The 17,892-nt window shown below is 40.2% G+C and overlaps 1 protein-coding gene across 2 annotated transcripts; it reads right to left on the bottom strand.

Annotated features, from left to right (window-relative positions):
• Positions 1–10,705: 10,705 nt before the first annotated feature.
• LOC126376269 (required for meiotic nuclear division protein 1 homolog) lies at positions 10,706–17,839 on the bottom strand. 2 transcript variants are annotated; one of them, XM_050023575.1, is made up of 7 exons: positions 17,347–17,839; positions 16,724–16,891; positions 15,927–16,004; positions 14,574–14,651; positions 13,724–13,850; positions 12,188–12,343; positions 10,706–12,075 (listed from the first exon to the last, which is right to left on the bottom strand). In XM_050023575.1, the coding sequence occupies exons 1-7, from the start codon at positions 17,715–17,717 to the stop codon at positions 11,908–11,910; spliced, it is 1,146 nt and encodes a 381-aa protein (XP_049879532.1). In that variant the 5' UTR covers positions 17,718–17,839; the 3' UTR covers positions 10,706–11,907. The 2 variants fall into 2 exon arrangements, with proteins under 2 accessions (XP_049879532.1, XP_049879533.1); XM_050023576.1 differs by having other exon boundaries at positions 16,724–16,879; positions 17,347–17,838.
• Between the last annotated feature and the right edge of the window lie 53 nt (positions 17,840–17,892).

Genomic DNA, 17,892 nt, shown 5'->3' with positions numbered 1-17,892 from the left:
GTATTTACACTTACAACTTACCTATATGTCATAGTCGCAGGATCTGTTGTTTAGATCAAGATATTTATACAACACCACCTAAATAAATAGCTATTTTTTTTTTGGTATGCAAAAGATAACCCTTATTTAAAATGTTATAAGTTTTTTGCATGTGTAACCTACTTATTTTCGTCCGACCTGAATCTTTTGAAGCCAATAATTTGCAAATGTCAGAAGCCTTCGGGCAATTTGTAAATAATGATGACTTGAGAGTTTTCTACAACTTAACACGAATATAGTTACATCAATATTCACTCCCCTATTCTAGCATGGCAGAAAAGGAAAAACATACCAAATAACATAACATAACCTCATGAGTATATCCCAAATAGAGTAGTCAGAGATACATCCATCGCAAGATGAACTGTGTACCCACACCTCACCGAGCTCTCTGTTAGACCAACGTGATAGGTGGTGAGCCGTATCGCCGTCTATAATAGTCGAGCCAACTGTGTTAGTGAAAAAAATGTTAATACCTAGGTACCAATAAACATTTTATTTTGTACTTTTAACATACCCTCTCCGGTTGATTGAGAGGAGGCCTGTGCCCAGCAGTGGGACGTATATAGGCTATTTATGTTATTTATGTACTTTTAACATGACTATATTTTCATGTATTTAAAGATTAAACATTAAATCCGACAAGCGAAAAACTCAATTAAATACCATGACAAATTATTGACAACTACCTATAATCAGATGGCTTTACAATTTTATTTTTTAAATAAACTTTATGACAAATTCTTTTTAACATTAACATAAATACCATGATACTGTACAATAACTAAAGGTTCCTTTGTAAGCAAAAGATAAATAAATACGCGAAGATTTAAAATAAAATCAAACCTACCTACGTACGGTCACGAGCATTAATATGTATTATACACTTTGGTACCATGTCACATTATCTTTTTTGACAAATTGAACTGTAAGTCTCACTACATGTCAAATATGTTAGAGCGACAAAGTCCTAAAGTGGGTACATTATATTGCTCATGACTGTACCTACCTATTTAAGTAAATATTTTCTCGGGCTGAATCTGTACCTGTTTTGTCAGCAGGTAGGTAGGTACAGAACCTATCTAACTGAGCATTCGGTCGTCGTCGGACCAAACATGACCAGTCATGTGCCGTTCCCGAGAATGTTCCCAGTTTGAGAACGTTCCCGGATGTAAATAGGCGCAAAACTTATGTAGGAGCTTTATTACTTAACTTTTAAGCAGATAGGACTAGAGTACAATAAAGACCAATTTGAATAAATTAAAAATTTAAAAAACCCCCGACCAAAAAAAAACTCAATTATTATGACAAAACGTTAAAAATGCTAAACCCTATAAAAAGCAAAAAATAACTTATCCCACATATGCTTGCAAGCAAACTGAGCTTGTAATAATAACACACTTAACAAACGACCTGATGACCTTGAAGACCTGAACCGATTTCCACCAAACATAGCTAAGAACACTCTCGACTGATATACCTTTCAAACAAAAAAACAGCATTAAAATCGGATCATCCGTTTGGGAGCTACGATGCCACAAAGAGACATACACATTTACACAGACACGTCAAACTTATAACACCCCGTCGTTTTTGCGTCGGGGGTTAAAAAGAAAAGCAGCCAGTGTCCTTACTATTAAAGAGTTATCATACAGCCCCAGGGGCGACAGAGTCATCTTCTCTGCCCTCCACTGGGGCAATTCCTGTTCGGCGCATCCTTGTCGCGGGGGTGAGCGGCTCTTACTTCAAAAGGCCAGTGTAGGATGGTAGCTGAGTTCGAATAGGTGCCCAGACCTACGGGGTATAACGTAGAACCATTGCCCAGGGATGCGGATGAGGACCGGTTGCACAGGCAGGGATGGGAGCCATCGGTACGGCAATGCAGGACGGAAGGGGCAAGTTACAGGGATTGCAACCTGAAACCTGACAGAGAGCAGTAACTGTCAGTATGTACTATTCAGAGGTTATTAACGACTGCTAATGCACTGGGCCCGCGTGGTGGTTTAAGGCCCGATCTCCCTATCCATCCATAGGGAAGGCCCGTGCCCCAGCAGTGGGGACGTTAATGGGCTGGTGATGATGATGATGACTATTCAGAGGCGGAGGATAGGAGCCAATACGGTTTTGAACTAGACTACTCTGGGCGCCATCCCACTCGCGTCAGGCAAACATCAAAAACGAAGAAGTGATTATTACGGTATGTTTCCAACTTCCCATCACCGATGAAGGTAGATAAGTATTGTTTTTTTATTGTTATGTTTGGCTAGTTGAGCATTTTATATTTTGGTAGGCCAGTAGATGAAGCTGTCTAGAATAGTAGTCGTCACTGGCCTTATCAATACAAATGTCTAATGTAAATAGGTATGACAGTTATGATCATGACTCAGTAACTTATTATCTACTAAACTTACCAAATAAACGCGACTAGTCGACCCGCATTAGGATTTCTTTCTTCATAAATCTTGAACTTACACCAATAAACATCAAAAGACACAACACTACTTATAGTAAACTACACGAAGAAGATAAATCACTTGTCTCACAGCCAATATTACATTTGCATGCAAAAAATCTACCACTGAAACGCCTTAGTTTTACTTATGGCAACATTAGATCATCACAGCACGTTATTAAAAAGAAAATAAATGTTTACTATTTACAAATAAAGCCAGTTTTCTATTATCACGATTTATTTAACCTTTAAAACGTCAAAGAATCTAGAAACGCTATAGACCACCCGGCGTGTTCTCAGCTGACTGACGAATTCGAGTAAATTCGCGCATGCGTAGTGGCGCGAATTCGAGCGGGCACGCGCAAAAGCGCAAAGGGGAAAATTCTTTCGGGAGATTTTGGCAACCCTCACTTTTGAGGTTATCTTTAAAGGGCTGTTTGGGTTGTAAAGTGGTCGGTGTGCGTTTTATAGCTTCGGTTTTTAAATGGAGGAATTTGTACACTCATGATTACGAGAGGTTCTTTGTATCTGATAGAATTACAAACGGATTTGAAAGGCTACTTCTAATGTTCAAAGGATTTATTATTGAAAGGGCCTTTGATAGATTTGTTGTATTATTTTATGCTGTTTGAGTGGAAATTGAGAATGCCAATTACATTGACACTTAGCACACATGACAGCATCACGCTGCATCCCTGAAGGGGTAGGCTTCTGCTTACTCTGACTCTATTTGTCTGAGGTGTAAAGTATATAAACCCACTCCTTGCCAACTATGTACCAGAGGTCTGGAATGGTGAGCCGTATCGCCGTCTATAATGATCGAGCCAACTGTATTAGTGGATACTGCACTCCATTTCCATTTAAAATAAGTACCTTTCAGTTTCTTCTTCTATCGTGTGGTGTCTGGGATATTTAAGCGTAGCCGTACCAAATTCATCCCGTTTTTCACAGGAACCGATTACCTAACCTGAAGATTTGACAGGTCCGGTTTTTTACAGAAGCGACTGCCTGTCTGACCTTCCAACCCGCGAACCTATAACCAGCCCAATACAGCTAAGGTTACATACCTCCGAATGCATTTCTCGGGAATGTGGGTTTCCTCACGATGTTTTCCTTCACCGCTGGGCACGTGATAATCATTTATGATCCAAACATGAATTCGGAAACAACTTCGACAATCATTGGTTTAGGCGTGTGCTGGATTAGAACCTGCGACCTCAAATTGAAAGGCAAGCGTTCTAGCAAAAATATTATGCCGCAAACCCGATTTTAAAGCTCCCGTTTACAAAGTCCGAAACCAACACCCTACACCTGTGTTTGACATCATCACACTTGAGTAAATATATTGGTCAAACGTGTGATGAATTACCATAACCAGGGTTCTTTACATTAAAAATCTTTATTATTCGAGGGGTTCGTGTTATGGAGTGCGATGGCCAAGACAAAAAACCCGTATTTGTATTATGTTTTTTTCTATTTAACTTATTTACGAATTTTAATCAAGAAAAACGTATTAATATAAGTCCGACATTTTAGGACACAAAAATGATCATTTTTAAATTAATTCAACAAAATCTCATTCCCATAAGTCAATTATAGCAGTTTTATGACCACTTTATGACTCGTCAATCAATCGTCACAAATACAATCATAGAAACAATCTTCGTCAAAGATAATAGGCTCCTTGACAACCCAGATACTTTTTACCAAACGTCAAAACGAAAGTTTCTGTGGAATTACTGTCCATGACTTCACTAATAATAACGGTCAAACGTCGTACTCGACAATAAAAGAAAATATTTTACATAATTCATAAATAAATGTAAAAAAAATCACTTGCTACTAATTCTAGATTAGCATTATAATACCCTAAGTATTACAATTTTTCTTTATATCTCGGTTAGAGCATCGCGTCCCTTAACTGGGGACCCTAAACCCGTTGAAGGGTTAAATGGAGTGGAATGGATCGGGTCATCTTTGACGCGACAAGCGAGGGGTTAGTATTTGATTTGACACCGATTTTGGCTTAAATGGCCACGTGCTTAGCTTACTTAATGGTTAGAAGTTAAAACAAAGGTAAATCTCTCTTCTTCCCGCCAAATCCTTCACCTCCTGATACGACACGACCTGCACCTTCTCTTTTATTTGTTTCATAAATGTTCTCCTAGGTCTGCCCCTTCCACTCTTCCCTTAAATTTTTCCTTCTATGATGTTTGTTATAAATGAATCGTGTCGTATCAGGTGGCCAATCATATTTCCTCTCCGGTCTCTATAGTCTTCATTATGGTTCTCTTTTCTTCAACTCTTTCCAGGACTACCGATACACTATCACACTATCGATTACTTATTAATGATTAAATAGTCCGTGCTTCGGAAGGCACGTTAAGCCGTTGGTCCCGGTTACTACTTACTAATGTAAGTGTTGCGTCGTGTCATGTCAGGGGCCTTTGGCGGCTCAATAGTAACCCTGACACCAGGGTTGATGAGGTTGGTTTTCCACCTCACAACCCACACAAGAACAGAATGATTAAATCGATTTTTGTGCCATAGATTCAATAGAAACTAACTAGTGCATAGTGCCTACACCTTTACAAATAAACAAGACAACTTCACAGCACTATTAAACATTGACAGCTATTCACACCCATTTCACGACGTCGGGACACATCCGGCGACGGGACACGATGCAATGACACGCCACACGACGCTGCAACACGCCACGCGACAGTGTAACGTGTCACACGACACGACGGACACGAGCTATAGACGTGACAACCTAACAACTATTGTTATTGTTGATGGTTTCGGCACGTATTGGTTTTGGCCTCTGTGGTTCAGTGGTTGAGCGTTGGACTCACGATCCGGAGGCCCCAGGTTCGAATTCCGGTGGGGAGATATCACAAAAATCACTTTGTGATCCTTAGTTTAGTTAGGACATTACAGGCTGATCACCTGATTGTCCGAAAGTAAGATGATCCGTGTCTCGGAAAGCACGTTAAGCCGCTGGTCCCGGTAATTTTTTTTTGACGTGAGTTATTGTAGATTTGCCGCAGATGGCATTAACTACTTGGCCGGACAAATGGGGAGCGCTAAAGGCTCTCACCCGGTACAAAGTTTAAGACAACAGGCCTGAGGGTGCCCAGTAGGGCGCGAACCTCGGCTCAGGTCGTCGTCTGAGAGAAAAAATATTTGAAATATTCAATCGACCGTAGTGGGTCGATAGCGATAAGCGCTGATTGAGGTAAAACGTCGACCACGCCGGGTCAGTATCGGGGTCCTGATGGAGTAGTCAGAGGTACATCCATCAAGATGAACTAAGTACCCACACCTCACCGAGCTTTCTGTTACAACACTGAGTTAATCACACTGTGCCGTATCTTACTCGTCTTTATTGATCGTTGGCAGCGGACAATCAACTTGGCTACCATCTCTGTCACTTAAAACACTTTTTCTTATTTGTCGAATGTTAATTAAAAGTAGTTACGCCTCAAAGATACGTATCGGCAAAGCGGCCGACGCCTCGATAAAAATTTTGCCTTTAAACTTAATACAGACACAGGCGGTAACAGGCCGATCCGGAGCCTTATTTTTGAATAGCTTTTTTTTACGTGACTTATTGTAGATTTTCCGCAGATGACATTAACTACTTGGCCGGACAAATGGGGAGCGCTGAGGGCTCTCACCCGGTACAAAATTTAAGACAACAGGCTTTAAGGTACCCAGTTGGGCGCGAACCTGGGCTCAGGGCATCGTCTGAGAGGAAGAAAATTTGAAATAATTAAACGACACTAGTGGGTCGATCTAGTCACTTCACTAGGGAAATCGCAGACCACACCTGATTGACCGCCTCTACGGTTAGTTTTGAATCTTCAACTCGCGTACGAAAATATATACCTGTCTCATCTTGCAAATGACAAGTTCTGATGTGCTACGTGAAATGGGTATATACAGGTGTTAGTGACATCGCAACGAAAAGTTTGAGGGATGATTCAGGCCATGATTCTGAGTTGATATCAAGTGGACTTTTCCGTCGCAAAAGTATGGAACGGAAAATAATTTAAAAAACACTAATATATACTGTATGAATTTTGCGACGGAAAATTCCACTTGATATTAACTCGGAATCATGGTCTGAATCATCCCATTTAGTGTTCGTTTCGGTGGCACTTTAATCATACATATAGGTAAGCTATCTCCTTAAAATTGGTCCATTATTTACGGAACATCCTGTATAAACGAGATCTTATCGATGAATGGTACTTACATAAATATTTACTTGTTTCATTCCACTGTCTTACTAGTACTTGATTTAATGTTTGTTTGTAAGTATCACTTCTTTTATGGAAGTAGTTAAAAAGCAGGAGTCGCTGGCGTAACTCACTGAAGATTTGTGTGTTTTTTAAAGTTGCGATTGGTGCGGTTCCATTGTCCGTTTTTATTCAGAATTGGTTTAAAATTGTTACGGAGCACTAATATTGTCTGCCATTCTATTTTTAAAGTAACTACCTACCTACCGTTAACATACATAAACTTCCTATATACGTCCCACTGCTGGGCCTAGACCTACCGTTAAACTGTTTTTTCTTTTTTAATAATTAAGTTTGCGTTCGAAATTAATCTCACATGATGGCAACGAGGTACACCGGTTCTCCTGAGGACCTGCAGAGCTAAAAAGACCAGGTTAAAACAATTCATCTAAAAGACAATATTGCAATTTGACATTTGCACATATAAAAGTAACTGCGCAATATCGACAAATGTCAAATAGCAATATTGCTATGCGAGTTACAACCGGCGCTCTCTGATTGAGAATCAAGTTTGTACCACAGGACCGCAATGACTACGTCTTATATCACTGATATTATATGGAATTACAATGATCATTAATCTCAAATATATGTAAGTATTTATATATTATAAAAAATAATATATAACACTTACACAAATAAGTAAACAATCAATAGTAAAAAAAAAACCATACCAAGCGCCTAGCAAGAAATGAATGCAATTAACGTATTAAGCGTTTTCACGATTGCTCTTCTAACTCTGCCAGGCTCTTAAAATATGGAGAGGAATGGATTTCAATCATGGGCAGCCACATCTTGCAACATGCTTTCTTCAACTTCTTGGGTAAACTTCGGTAGCCTCCGCTTTCTCTGGAGCAGACCTCGTATTCGCTCGCCATAGAAACCCCTGCACAGAATTCCGTTTTTAGCGGACGAAATAAGAAATGCAAATATACGTGGTTATTCAACTACAAGGGAATCATGTGTGTATAAAAGTAATTAATTATAATTTTAAAAAAAACAGTCCATAATTTAAAAAACGGAATTCTGGCACTTTAAACCAGGTACAGACGAACTGATCAAGTAATGTCATAGTTAGTGAGTACCTAAAAAGAAATTACTGTCATATGTGCCCTTACTTATAATGAAAAAAAGCTTCATAGACCTTATATAATATTTTAATTCATATTCTTTTTATTGGAGCCGTGGTAGGTCAGTTGGAAGATCGCTTGACTCTCACTCTCACGGGCCTAAACCAATGGTTTTCGATATTGTTTTTAGAATTTATATCTAGATCACAAATGATTATCACGTGCTCAGTGGTGAAGGAAAACATCGTGACGAAACCCACATACCCGAAAAATGCGTTTCGAAGTGTATGTGACCTGTATTGGGCTGGTTTTCCCTTCGTAGGTTAGAAGGTAAAAAAAACCGTATAAAACTGGACCTGTCTTCAAGTTAGATAAGCGGTCCCAGTGCAAAACCATGTGATATCAACTATATAATATGATCCTCATAAAGTCGAATACAGTGGTATCGAACCCGAGCCGAGATCGAACACTTCTGCATTAACACGCGGCGGCCGTTCGCATCCAAAATATAACCAATCGATCAGTTTCGTCTGTACCAGGCCAAAAACATTGACCAAATCAAAAAAAAAACTTTCGTTGTAACAACACTATATTTAAATTTAGAACCATTTGCTAGTGATTTGTTTAATTCTGTCCGGCACGTCGATCCAGAGTAGGTGGACCTTGTTGATGAGCCACATCTTTCTGATGTTACGGATCACGCCCTTGAGGTCCGGGATCATAGCCAGCCTACGGGAATGGTGAGAAAAAGGTCAGTGGGGTTATAGCACTGACATACTATAAAGAAATAGACTCACAATCGCTAAGGATTTCTTATTTCTAAAAAAGCACCCGAAACGTGTTTAATTAAAATAAATTCCATCCCTCAAATTAAGATGTTATGGTTGTTAAAATAAAGAACAATATCGGTTGTACAGTGACATTACGTCCATTGCGACTAAATTCGATGTTTACACGCCGTCGCTTAGTGACAAGATGCGCCTTTTTTTATATTTGCCGCAGATGGCATTAACTACTTGGCCGGACAAATAGGGGGCGCTGAAGGCTCTCATCCGGTACAACATTTAAGACAACAGGCCTGAGGGTGCCCAGTTGGGCGCGAACCTCGGCTCAGGGCGTCGTCTGAGAGGAAGATTATTTGAAAGAATTAGTGGACCCTAGTAGGTCGATAGCGATAAGCGCTGATTGAAGGAAATCGACCACGCCGGCGTGGTCGCTACGCGCCACAGACACTATTTTTACAGAGATTTGTAGTCTATTTGTTTATATACGAGGTCAATGGGTTATCAACTCGGATGTTCATGTGCTCACATGTGGTTTATGTAACCAATCATGATGGGAAAGACACTTGCACAGTACTACACAGTGTTACAGATAGACGGACACCAGACTCGCTCCGTAGCGTAATGTTCGTATATCGCGCGTAACGCGATAAACTGACATACTCAGTAGACTAAGGTTAGCGATAAATTTTCTTTATATTGGCAGGAAGGGGTCATGACTTATTATATTAGTCAGAGAGTATGCTGGGTCCCATTATTACATTATTTTGATGTGGGTTTAGTAGTATTATCGCCTTATAACAAAACGAAGGCTAAAGAAATAAAAAATATAGTCCGCGGCAAGAGGGAAGTCCAAGCATTTTAATGGTACTAATCGGTTTTTTTTTTTGACGTGACTTATTGTAGATTTGCCGCAGATGGCATTAACTACTTGTCCGGACAAATGGGGAGCGTTGAAGGCTCTCACCCGGTACAACGTTTAAGACAACAGGCCTGAGGGTGCCCAGTTGGGCGCGAACCGCGGCTCAGAGCGTCGTCTGAGAGGAAAAATATTTGAATGAATTAATGTACTAATCGGTAAATCATTACAGTTCCATGAAGAATCTGCTACACTAGCGCCGCAACTTCATTCTAGGCGCGGACTATATTTTAAACCTGGTAATGGCCCCAATTCCTGCATACACCTCCTAATTTCAAGTTATACCCGTCACTTTCTTATTCGCCGAAAACGCAAGGGACGGATGATTGACAACTGTAAATTGTAAAATAAAAAGAGTAACCCGTGCCAATAAAATGGACATCTCGCTCATATGCAATGCGTTTGCTTTTTGACGTGTACTGTCAACTTAATTTTGTAGGGTTATTGGCCAATATGAAATTTTCTAGGCCTAAAATTGACGTGTGTTCCATAATTTTTATACCTGTCGATTACCCGTCCTTTTCCTTTTCGGCGGATAAGAAAATGACAGGTATAACTTGAAATAAACTTAGATAGTGTGTACTGAAAGCAACACTGTTATATTTAGTAATAGTTTTGTAATAAGGTAGATAAAGTCCAGGGTACAGGGTGGTTAAAAAGGCCACATCAAAACAATACATCTAAAAAGCAATATTGCTATTTGACAGTTGTTTGCATTGCACGCTTAAATGTCAAATTTAAATATTGCTTTTTTAGATGAATTACTTCGACGTGGCCTTTTTAACCCCCCAGATGTAGCTACCTGTACTCATCATCATCATCAGCCCATTAACGTCCCCACTGCTGGGGCACGGGCCTTCCCTATGGATGGATAGGGAGATCGGGCCTTAAACCACCACGCGGGCCCAGTGCGGATTGATGGTTATTAACGACTGCTAATGCAGCCGGGACCAACGGCTTAACGTGCCTTCCGAAGCACGGAGGAGCTCGAGACGAAAACTTTTTTTTCTGTGGTCACCCATTCTATGACCGGCCTTTGCGAAAGTTGCTAAACTGTAAAACTGTAAAAGTGGAAAGTTGCAGACCGGGCGCGTTTACCGCTGCGCCACCGAGCTGTACTAATTAAGTAAAAAAAATACCGAAATAACTGATTTATTTATAAAGTACGAAACAATCAATCAACAAGCGTATATACTTTGAAATATACATGATCTACTTCTAAATATAATTTACATTACTTAAATAATGCTATCACAATTGAAGCTACAGGCAAATTCTTAATTTCGCTTAAATATTAAGTGTTACTACAAAACAAAGTCTAAAAGATAAACTATGTTTAAAGTATAATCCGTATACGAAAGAAGTCCCGAAGGTCGTGGCGCTACTGTCGCAGATTCTGCATACAATTATTATGACTTGTCAAGTTAGTTTCATTAAAATCCGCCGACTTCTTTCGTGGCGCGAAATACTATTTCAAACCTAGTTTATTTTCAGTTTGTGTTTTGTAGTAACACTGCAAAACTTCTTCCTCTTACGAACATTGGTGCTGTTTCCTGCTTTTACCAACGTAATTTTATTCATTTTGACAGTTGTACTGATGACTTGGCAGCATGGTCTTATGATCTTAGCCTGACCCACAAATGGGCAAAAGGAAAAAAAATCGTTTTGACAGTTCCAAAACTAGCTCCATCTCTGTCTTGCACTCATCGTAAATAAAGGACGGCACTATTCCTAGAGTTGCCAGACTAAAATAAAACTACATTTTGTCCGCCAGAATCAACACCATTATTCTCAATAAAAAAACCCGCAAAAGAAACAGTTATTTTTTAAAATTAATATACCAAAATCACAATAAGTGTGTCATTACTTTTTAAGTTTATCTTAGTTATACGTAGATACATTACTTACTTTAAAAGCATTTGGTTACAGTTGTCATAAGTATATTATTAAGTAGATACTTATTATTAAAACATATACATTGTTTATACTAAAATGGCAACATTTTTTATAGGTACTAGTAGAAATGTGGCCTGTTTAGACCTCTGAGCTAAGTATGTAGTACAAATATAAATATAGTATATATTATGACATATTATATAATTATACTTAAATCGATTTGTGAAATACGTAAATGAAACTTACATTTGAAATGGTTTTAACATAGAGTAGGTATACCGATCGAATAGATTTACCCTTATCTACACAGGAATATCCACATAATCATATCTATATCCACAGGAGAATATCCAAATGAGAATATCCACATGAGAATATCCACATTAACTACACTATTATTACTCTACTGTGGACAGAAGAATATCCACAGTAGGCAGTCTAGCTACTCTTTAACGGCATACCTCTCGAAAACGTGCAGCAGTTCGAAGCATACTTCAGCTAAAATGAGGACGATGACCATCCACTCCAGGCGAACGTGGTGGCGGTCTGCCGCCCAGGAGGACAGGAGTTCGAGGAGTTCCACGCAGTGGGACAGACGCTCGTTGAGTACCTGGGAAATTGACAGATTGGGGCTTGGTAAGGACATTTTTTTTATTAAAAGGTGTTTAATAGTATAAGTTATAACCACTGGCACCCATCAATTATAATGGTGATAAGCTCACCCTGGTCCTCCGTGGTATGGTGAAGTATGCGACAGTGTTGGAGTACAACCGCTCTAAACGCTCCTCTTCCCAGTAGAAGTCAGGAGTATCTAGAATATCTGACTCCACATTCAAACGGTGACGAAGCGAGAACAACTCGCCTAGTTTTCTCACCACCTGGGGAAATAAAAAAGTTCACTTCACTTTAAGGTCGCAGGTTCGAATCCAGCTCAGGCCTAAGGCCTAAACCAATGAATGACGAATTGTTTTGGAATTCATGTTAGGATGATAAATGATTATCACGTGCTCAGCGGTGAAGGAAAACATCGTGAGGAAACCTACATTCCCGAGAAATGCATTTTCGGAGGTATGTGACCTAACCTGTATTGAGCTGATTTTCTCTACGCGGTTGGAAGTTCAGACAGGCAGTCGCTCTTTAAAAAACCGGATCTGTCAAATCTTCAGGTTAGGTAAACGGACCTTGTGAGAAACGGCAAAATGCTAGGAAGATGATGATGATGATTTGAAATTCAAAACAGCCGGCCAAGTGCGAGTCTGATTTGCGCACCGAGGGTTCCGTTGAAAAACTATTGTTTATACATCGACGTAGGTCGTCAATAATTTACCAACTGCAAATAAGTTTATAATCGGAATAACGTATATGTTCGCAGCTGTATCTTTGGATTGCATTGATTTAGAGGCTTGATATTTAGAAGGCTTTAGAGACCGTAGACATAAGTGTTAAATATAGAGCTGCGGCTCTGTTGATTACCTGTCTGTATCTAATATTTTACTTTTTTATACGCATGATGTTAATTTCAACTTGGTATCTCTACATGTTTCTGAGAAGAGAGGTCTTGACAGAAGGATGGACAAAAAGTGGTCCTATAAGGGTTCCGTTATTCATTTTGGGGTACGGAACCTTAAAAAAATGCAATAATGGAGAATGCCTCACCGACTTAAGGTTAATGATGATGATTTTAAATTGACAACGTGTACTCAGCCACTGTCACACACTCTGTGTGCATATACGTGTGCGTCAGTAAGGCCGGGTTTCCACTGAAGCGGAGATGGGCGGAGATAGGCGGAGAAGAGCGGAGATGTGCGGATTTGACCAATCACAGCGTTCGAAAGAGCGAAAAACGAATACACTTAGTGGGCTCTGTTTTCCGCATTTACACTCTAAGATGGCCCATTATGTATGTAATTGTTGACTACGTAAGCCAACCTAACTCCTTCCAGAAGCTCAGAAGCCTCCTGGGGTTTTCACAGGTTTCGCGGAGCGACCCCATTCCTTTGAGGATTTTTACCCGTTGTGCTGACACTCCCGTGCATTCCAGTATCACATGGGGGGGCAGTTTCTTCTGCATCCAGACAGCCTCTATAAAATGGGCTGTCCGTTATCTTATATTAAATAGATGTTTGTTGAGTGGGCAATGACCCGTAATGCTGCCCCCCACTACTATTCGGAGGCTCCCTCGCGGTGATTGGTCGATTTCTGCACATCTCCGCTCATCTCCGCGTCAATGGAAACGCAGCCTGAGCCGCAAGGCGCACCTCCTTCTTGTCGACGAGCGCGGCGCCCTCGCGCTCCATGCCGGCCGAGTGCGCGCGCACGGCGGCCGCCAGCGCCTCCAGCCGCGCCTCCCACGCGCCCAGCCGCGCCGACTGCGCCATGGCGTGGCTGCGGCGCACATGCACACGTACACTCATGACCAATACAATGTACCCCACTTTAGGACTCTTGTCGCACTAACAAATCCTCGTAAGGCCCGGATTTCCAGACACAATAGTTAAACAATGGGATTTGGATTTTAAAAGGACTTTGGGCCTTTGAGACTTACAGTTCAATTTGTCAAAAAAGTTAATGTGACATGGTACCAAAGTGTATACATATTAATGCTCGTGACCGTACTGTCTATTACACCACACCCTTACACATACTAAGCTGTCTACGAGAGAATTGAACCCGAGAAGTTTTTCAGACACTTTTTACCCCTTCCCCCCCACTCCTTCTTCTTCTCTTGTTTTTCTTTTCTTTAGTGTAAAGTGATGTGTTAGCCTAACCCCAAAAGGGGGTTCAACTCTTTATTTAAAAGGATACAAATCGGAGGTTCAACGAAACTATAACCATACATAATAAAACACAATAACCCCCCTCGCTTGTGTGTAATGACGTCCCCGTTTACAAAACCTATTTTTTTTTTTAGTAAATATAGATATATGGCATAGAAGTCGAGACAGACCGCGTGAAAGATGGTATGACGACCCCAATGCTTATCGGAGGGATTGGACAGAGATCGCGCAAAGTCGAAAGCAATGGAACAAAAAAGGAGGCCTTTGCCCAGCAGTGGACTCGAATATGCTAAATAACAAAATAAATATGAATATAAATCAAACAACTCACCTGAATGTATACCTCTCTAATGAATTATCTCTATCTGGGACTAAGACAAATGTAGACTCCTGAAGACTGCATTTCTTTCTGAAAAAAATAATGATAATAGTTTAGCAAAAGACTAGTCAAATCTCAAGTCTAGTCAAAATAGGGCAAAATTGAAGGGAAAAGCCGTCGAGGGAGGAGGAAGAAGTCATGGCTGCGGAACATCCGCGAATGGACCGGCGTTACAACCGTAGAACAGCTGTTTCGTCTTGCTTCTGACAGAGAAGAGTTCTCAAAGCTGACGGCCAACGTCCAGTAATGGACAGGCACTAGAAGAAGAAGAAGTCAAATCAAATATATTTTATGAGCATATTTGAAATGTAAGACTTAAATCTAACATTTGGCAATGGAACCCTAAAAAGGGTAACAGAACATCACTAATTTAAGAGCCACGCTCTTGTCAGTGTAGCATTCACCATGCTACTTTTCTAGGGAAAAATAGGGCAGTGGTTTCCCTCTTGCCTTCCGCCCCACAGTACTCTGTCTGACGCGAGTGGGATGGTGCTCAGAGTAGAATATACAAAAATTTGGCAACAGTAGAAATGGGCAGACCTATTGCTATGAAGCAATTATAACTACAACAGCTTCATTCAACAAGTACATTTTACTATATATTTTTTTGTGCTCAGACATGCGATTGGTGGACACAAGCACGTCGACCTCCGTGGTAACATGGTTGAGCGTTGGGCTCACGATCCGGAGATCCTGGGTTACGAATCCCGGTGGGGACATATCACAAAAATCACTTTGTGGTCCCTAGTTTGGTTACATTACAGGCTGATCACCTGATTGTTTTAAGTTTACGCGGTTATTATCATAATTAAAGCACACAATAACGGGTTCTTACCGCGTTTAAATGGGGATACTCCACTCCAATCTCATCAGTCATCCCGTGATCATGGCACTTGCAACAGTGTCGAAATATCGGGAGTCTCATATTCCCATTTAAACGCGGTAAGAACCCGTTATTATGTGCTTTAATTATGATCACCTGATTGTCTGAAAGTAAGATGATCCGTGCTTCGGAAGGCACGTTAAACCATTGGTTCCAGTTACTACTTACTTGATGTAAGTATGTAGTTGCTACACGAGCCATGTCAGGGGCCCTTGGGGCTCAATATTAACCCTGAGACTTGTAATCCTTGGGTTGATGAGGTTGGTCAATCACCTCACAACTCACAACCCACACGACAGAAGAGAGGAGAACAAGCAGAAAATGAATGAGCTCACAACTGTATTCTATAGGCTAGATGAACCAAGTACCTACTCTTCACGAAGCATTCTGTTAGACCAATGTAATAGTTTACTTCAACTTACGCATTAGGCTGGTAGACGTATGACATGATCTCCTTCTCTCTCTCCACCACATCTCTAGGGTAACTCTCCAGCTCAAACCTGGAAATGAGTTTTTTTTGTACTGTAGTTATTTTTACACTACATTTGCTGCATTATGACATTAGCTTCCGGAGGGATGGGCATGGGTCGTTACTCACTGGATACCTCAGGGCGGGCGCGTAAAAGATGGTGTGACGACCTCAATGCTTATCGGAAGGATTGGCCGGAAATCGCACAAAGTCGCGAGGAGTGGAAAAATCAAGGGGAAGCCTTTGCCCTGCAGTGGGATCGAATAGGCTAAATAAGATGACATTAGTGACAAATATGGCTTTAAAAACCCACTACATTTTTTTTTTTGGCAAAACGCAGACTCGCCTCAGTGCGTCTTCTGAGAGTATTAGGTACTTGAAATAATTAATCACTGAATGAAGAAATGGAAATGATAAGACAAACTAATTTGCTATGAAATAAACTTAGACCATTTGGTATATTACTATTAATCTAATTTTCAGATAGGTACTGTTACTTTTTACTCATAAACTAAACCCCCTAATAGGGTTGGCTATTGAACAAGTCAGAAAACAAAGTTACAGACATACTTTGGATTGTAAGGTCATGAACATTATAATACCATGTCATTTTAACTTTTTTGACAAATTAAACTGCAAGCCTTACTAAATGTCAAAAATGTTAGTGTGACAGGGTTCTAAAGTGGGTGCATGATATTGCTCTTGACTGTATAATAACATTATAACCCTGACAACAATAAAAAAACTTACAATTTAACAAAATCGAGTACATTGTTGGCCTCGAGTTCAGTGCAGTTCCAGAAGACGACGGCCCCTTCCCTGAAGAAAATGATCTCCCTCGGTTCATCCCCGACTGTGTACACCGCATTAGCTACCACCACGTCACCCACCTCCTGGGCCTTCAGTCTGAAAGCAGTACTTACAGTTAAAGAGTCCATTAGTATCCTTCTTGAACTAAAACAACAGTAGATGCCTATTCTACAGTACAGAGTATCTGTTACAAGCTTCAAAATCAGTGATGGTGGAATTATTCCTGATACTTTTTAATAGTAAGAAAATCAGGTGTTTGTTTTTTTTTTCAAATTGCTCTTTCTTGTACTCTGATTCTATCTGCCTAAAGACTAGGTATTGAAGCTCTCTTTCCATAACTTTTGAGCCTTTTTCTGCCGGGAATGTTCTTAGGATGGGAACATTCCCGAGAATGCCACATTCACAATAAAAAACTCATATCACTTCAAAAAGTGCTAAATGTGAGGAAGAAATTGATCAAGAAGGTATTCTTATATTTTTAATCACGTTTTCAACTTGTTGAAGTTAAAGTAAAAAGCAAGTAAAATTAAAAATTGTTGCATCATAAAAAAAATTGGGCTTACTTTGCAGGTTCATACAACTTCTGTTGCACCAAAGCGTTCTTCAGACCTTTCAAATCGTAAGCATTCGCCGTGGCGTAGGCTAGAGTCAAATAATGACCCTCTTTCTTAGTCAAATCCTCCACCTCCGGTCTCTTATGTACAGCCTTCTTCTTCAATGGAATACTCGAATTTTCCAACGCTGCTGGGGGCGGTATCGTATCTGTAGTATAACCTCGAACCACATACTGTCTTGCAATGCAAAATAAGTCATTATTCCCCGTTAAAAGAAGAGTTTTCTTCGATACGGTTTCCGATAAAGATTTCACAGAAAAACACTTCGAGCCGGTGGCTCTGATTGTCGTAAATGCAATTCTTGATAAATACACAGTCATGCTGCAGCGAATTTAGAAATGAAATAGAAGAACGTTATTTATATTTTTTGGAAACTTTCCGTGTTGTTACATAAAATGTGAGGTTATATTCTTGTTGACATTTGTGACAGTTATTTACCAGTGTTGCCACAATTGAAGAATATTAAATTTACGATTAGTAGTTTTTTAAGTCTAC

This window comes from Pectinophora gossypiella, chromosome 20 (genome assembly GCF_024362695.1).
Source record: "Pectinophora gossypiella chromosome 20, ilPecGoss1.1, whole genome shotgun sequence".
NCBI lineage: Eukaryota > Metazoa > Arthropoda > Insecta > Lepidoptera > Gelechiidae > Pectinophora > Pectinophora gossypiella.
The sequence above is the reverse complement of the archived record's forward strand: the minus strand, read 5'-3'. Positions and strand labels throughout refer to the sequence as shown.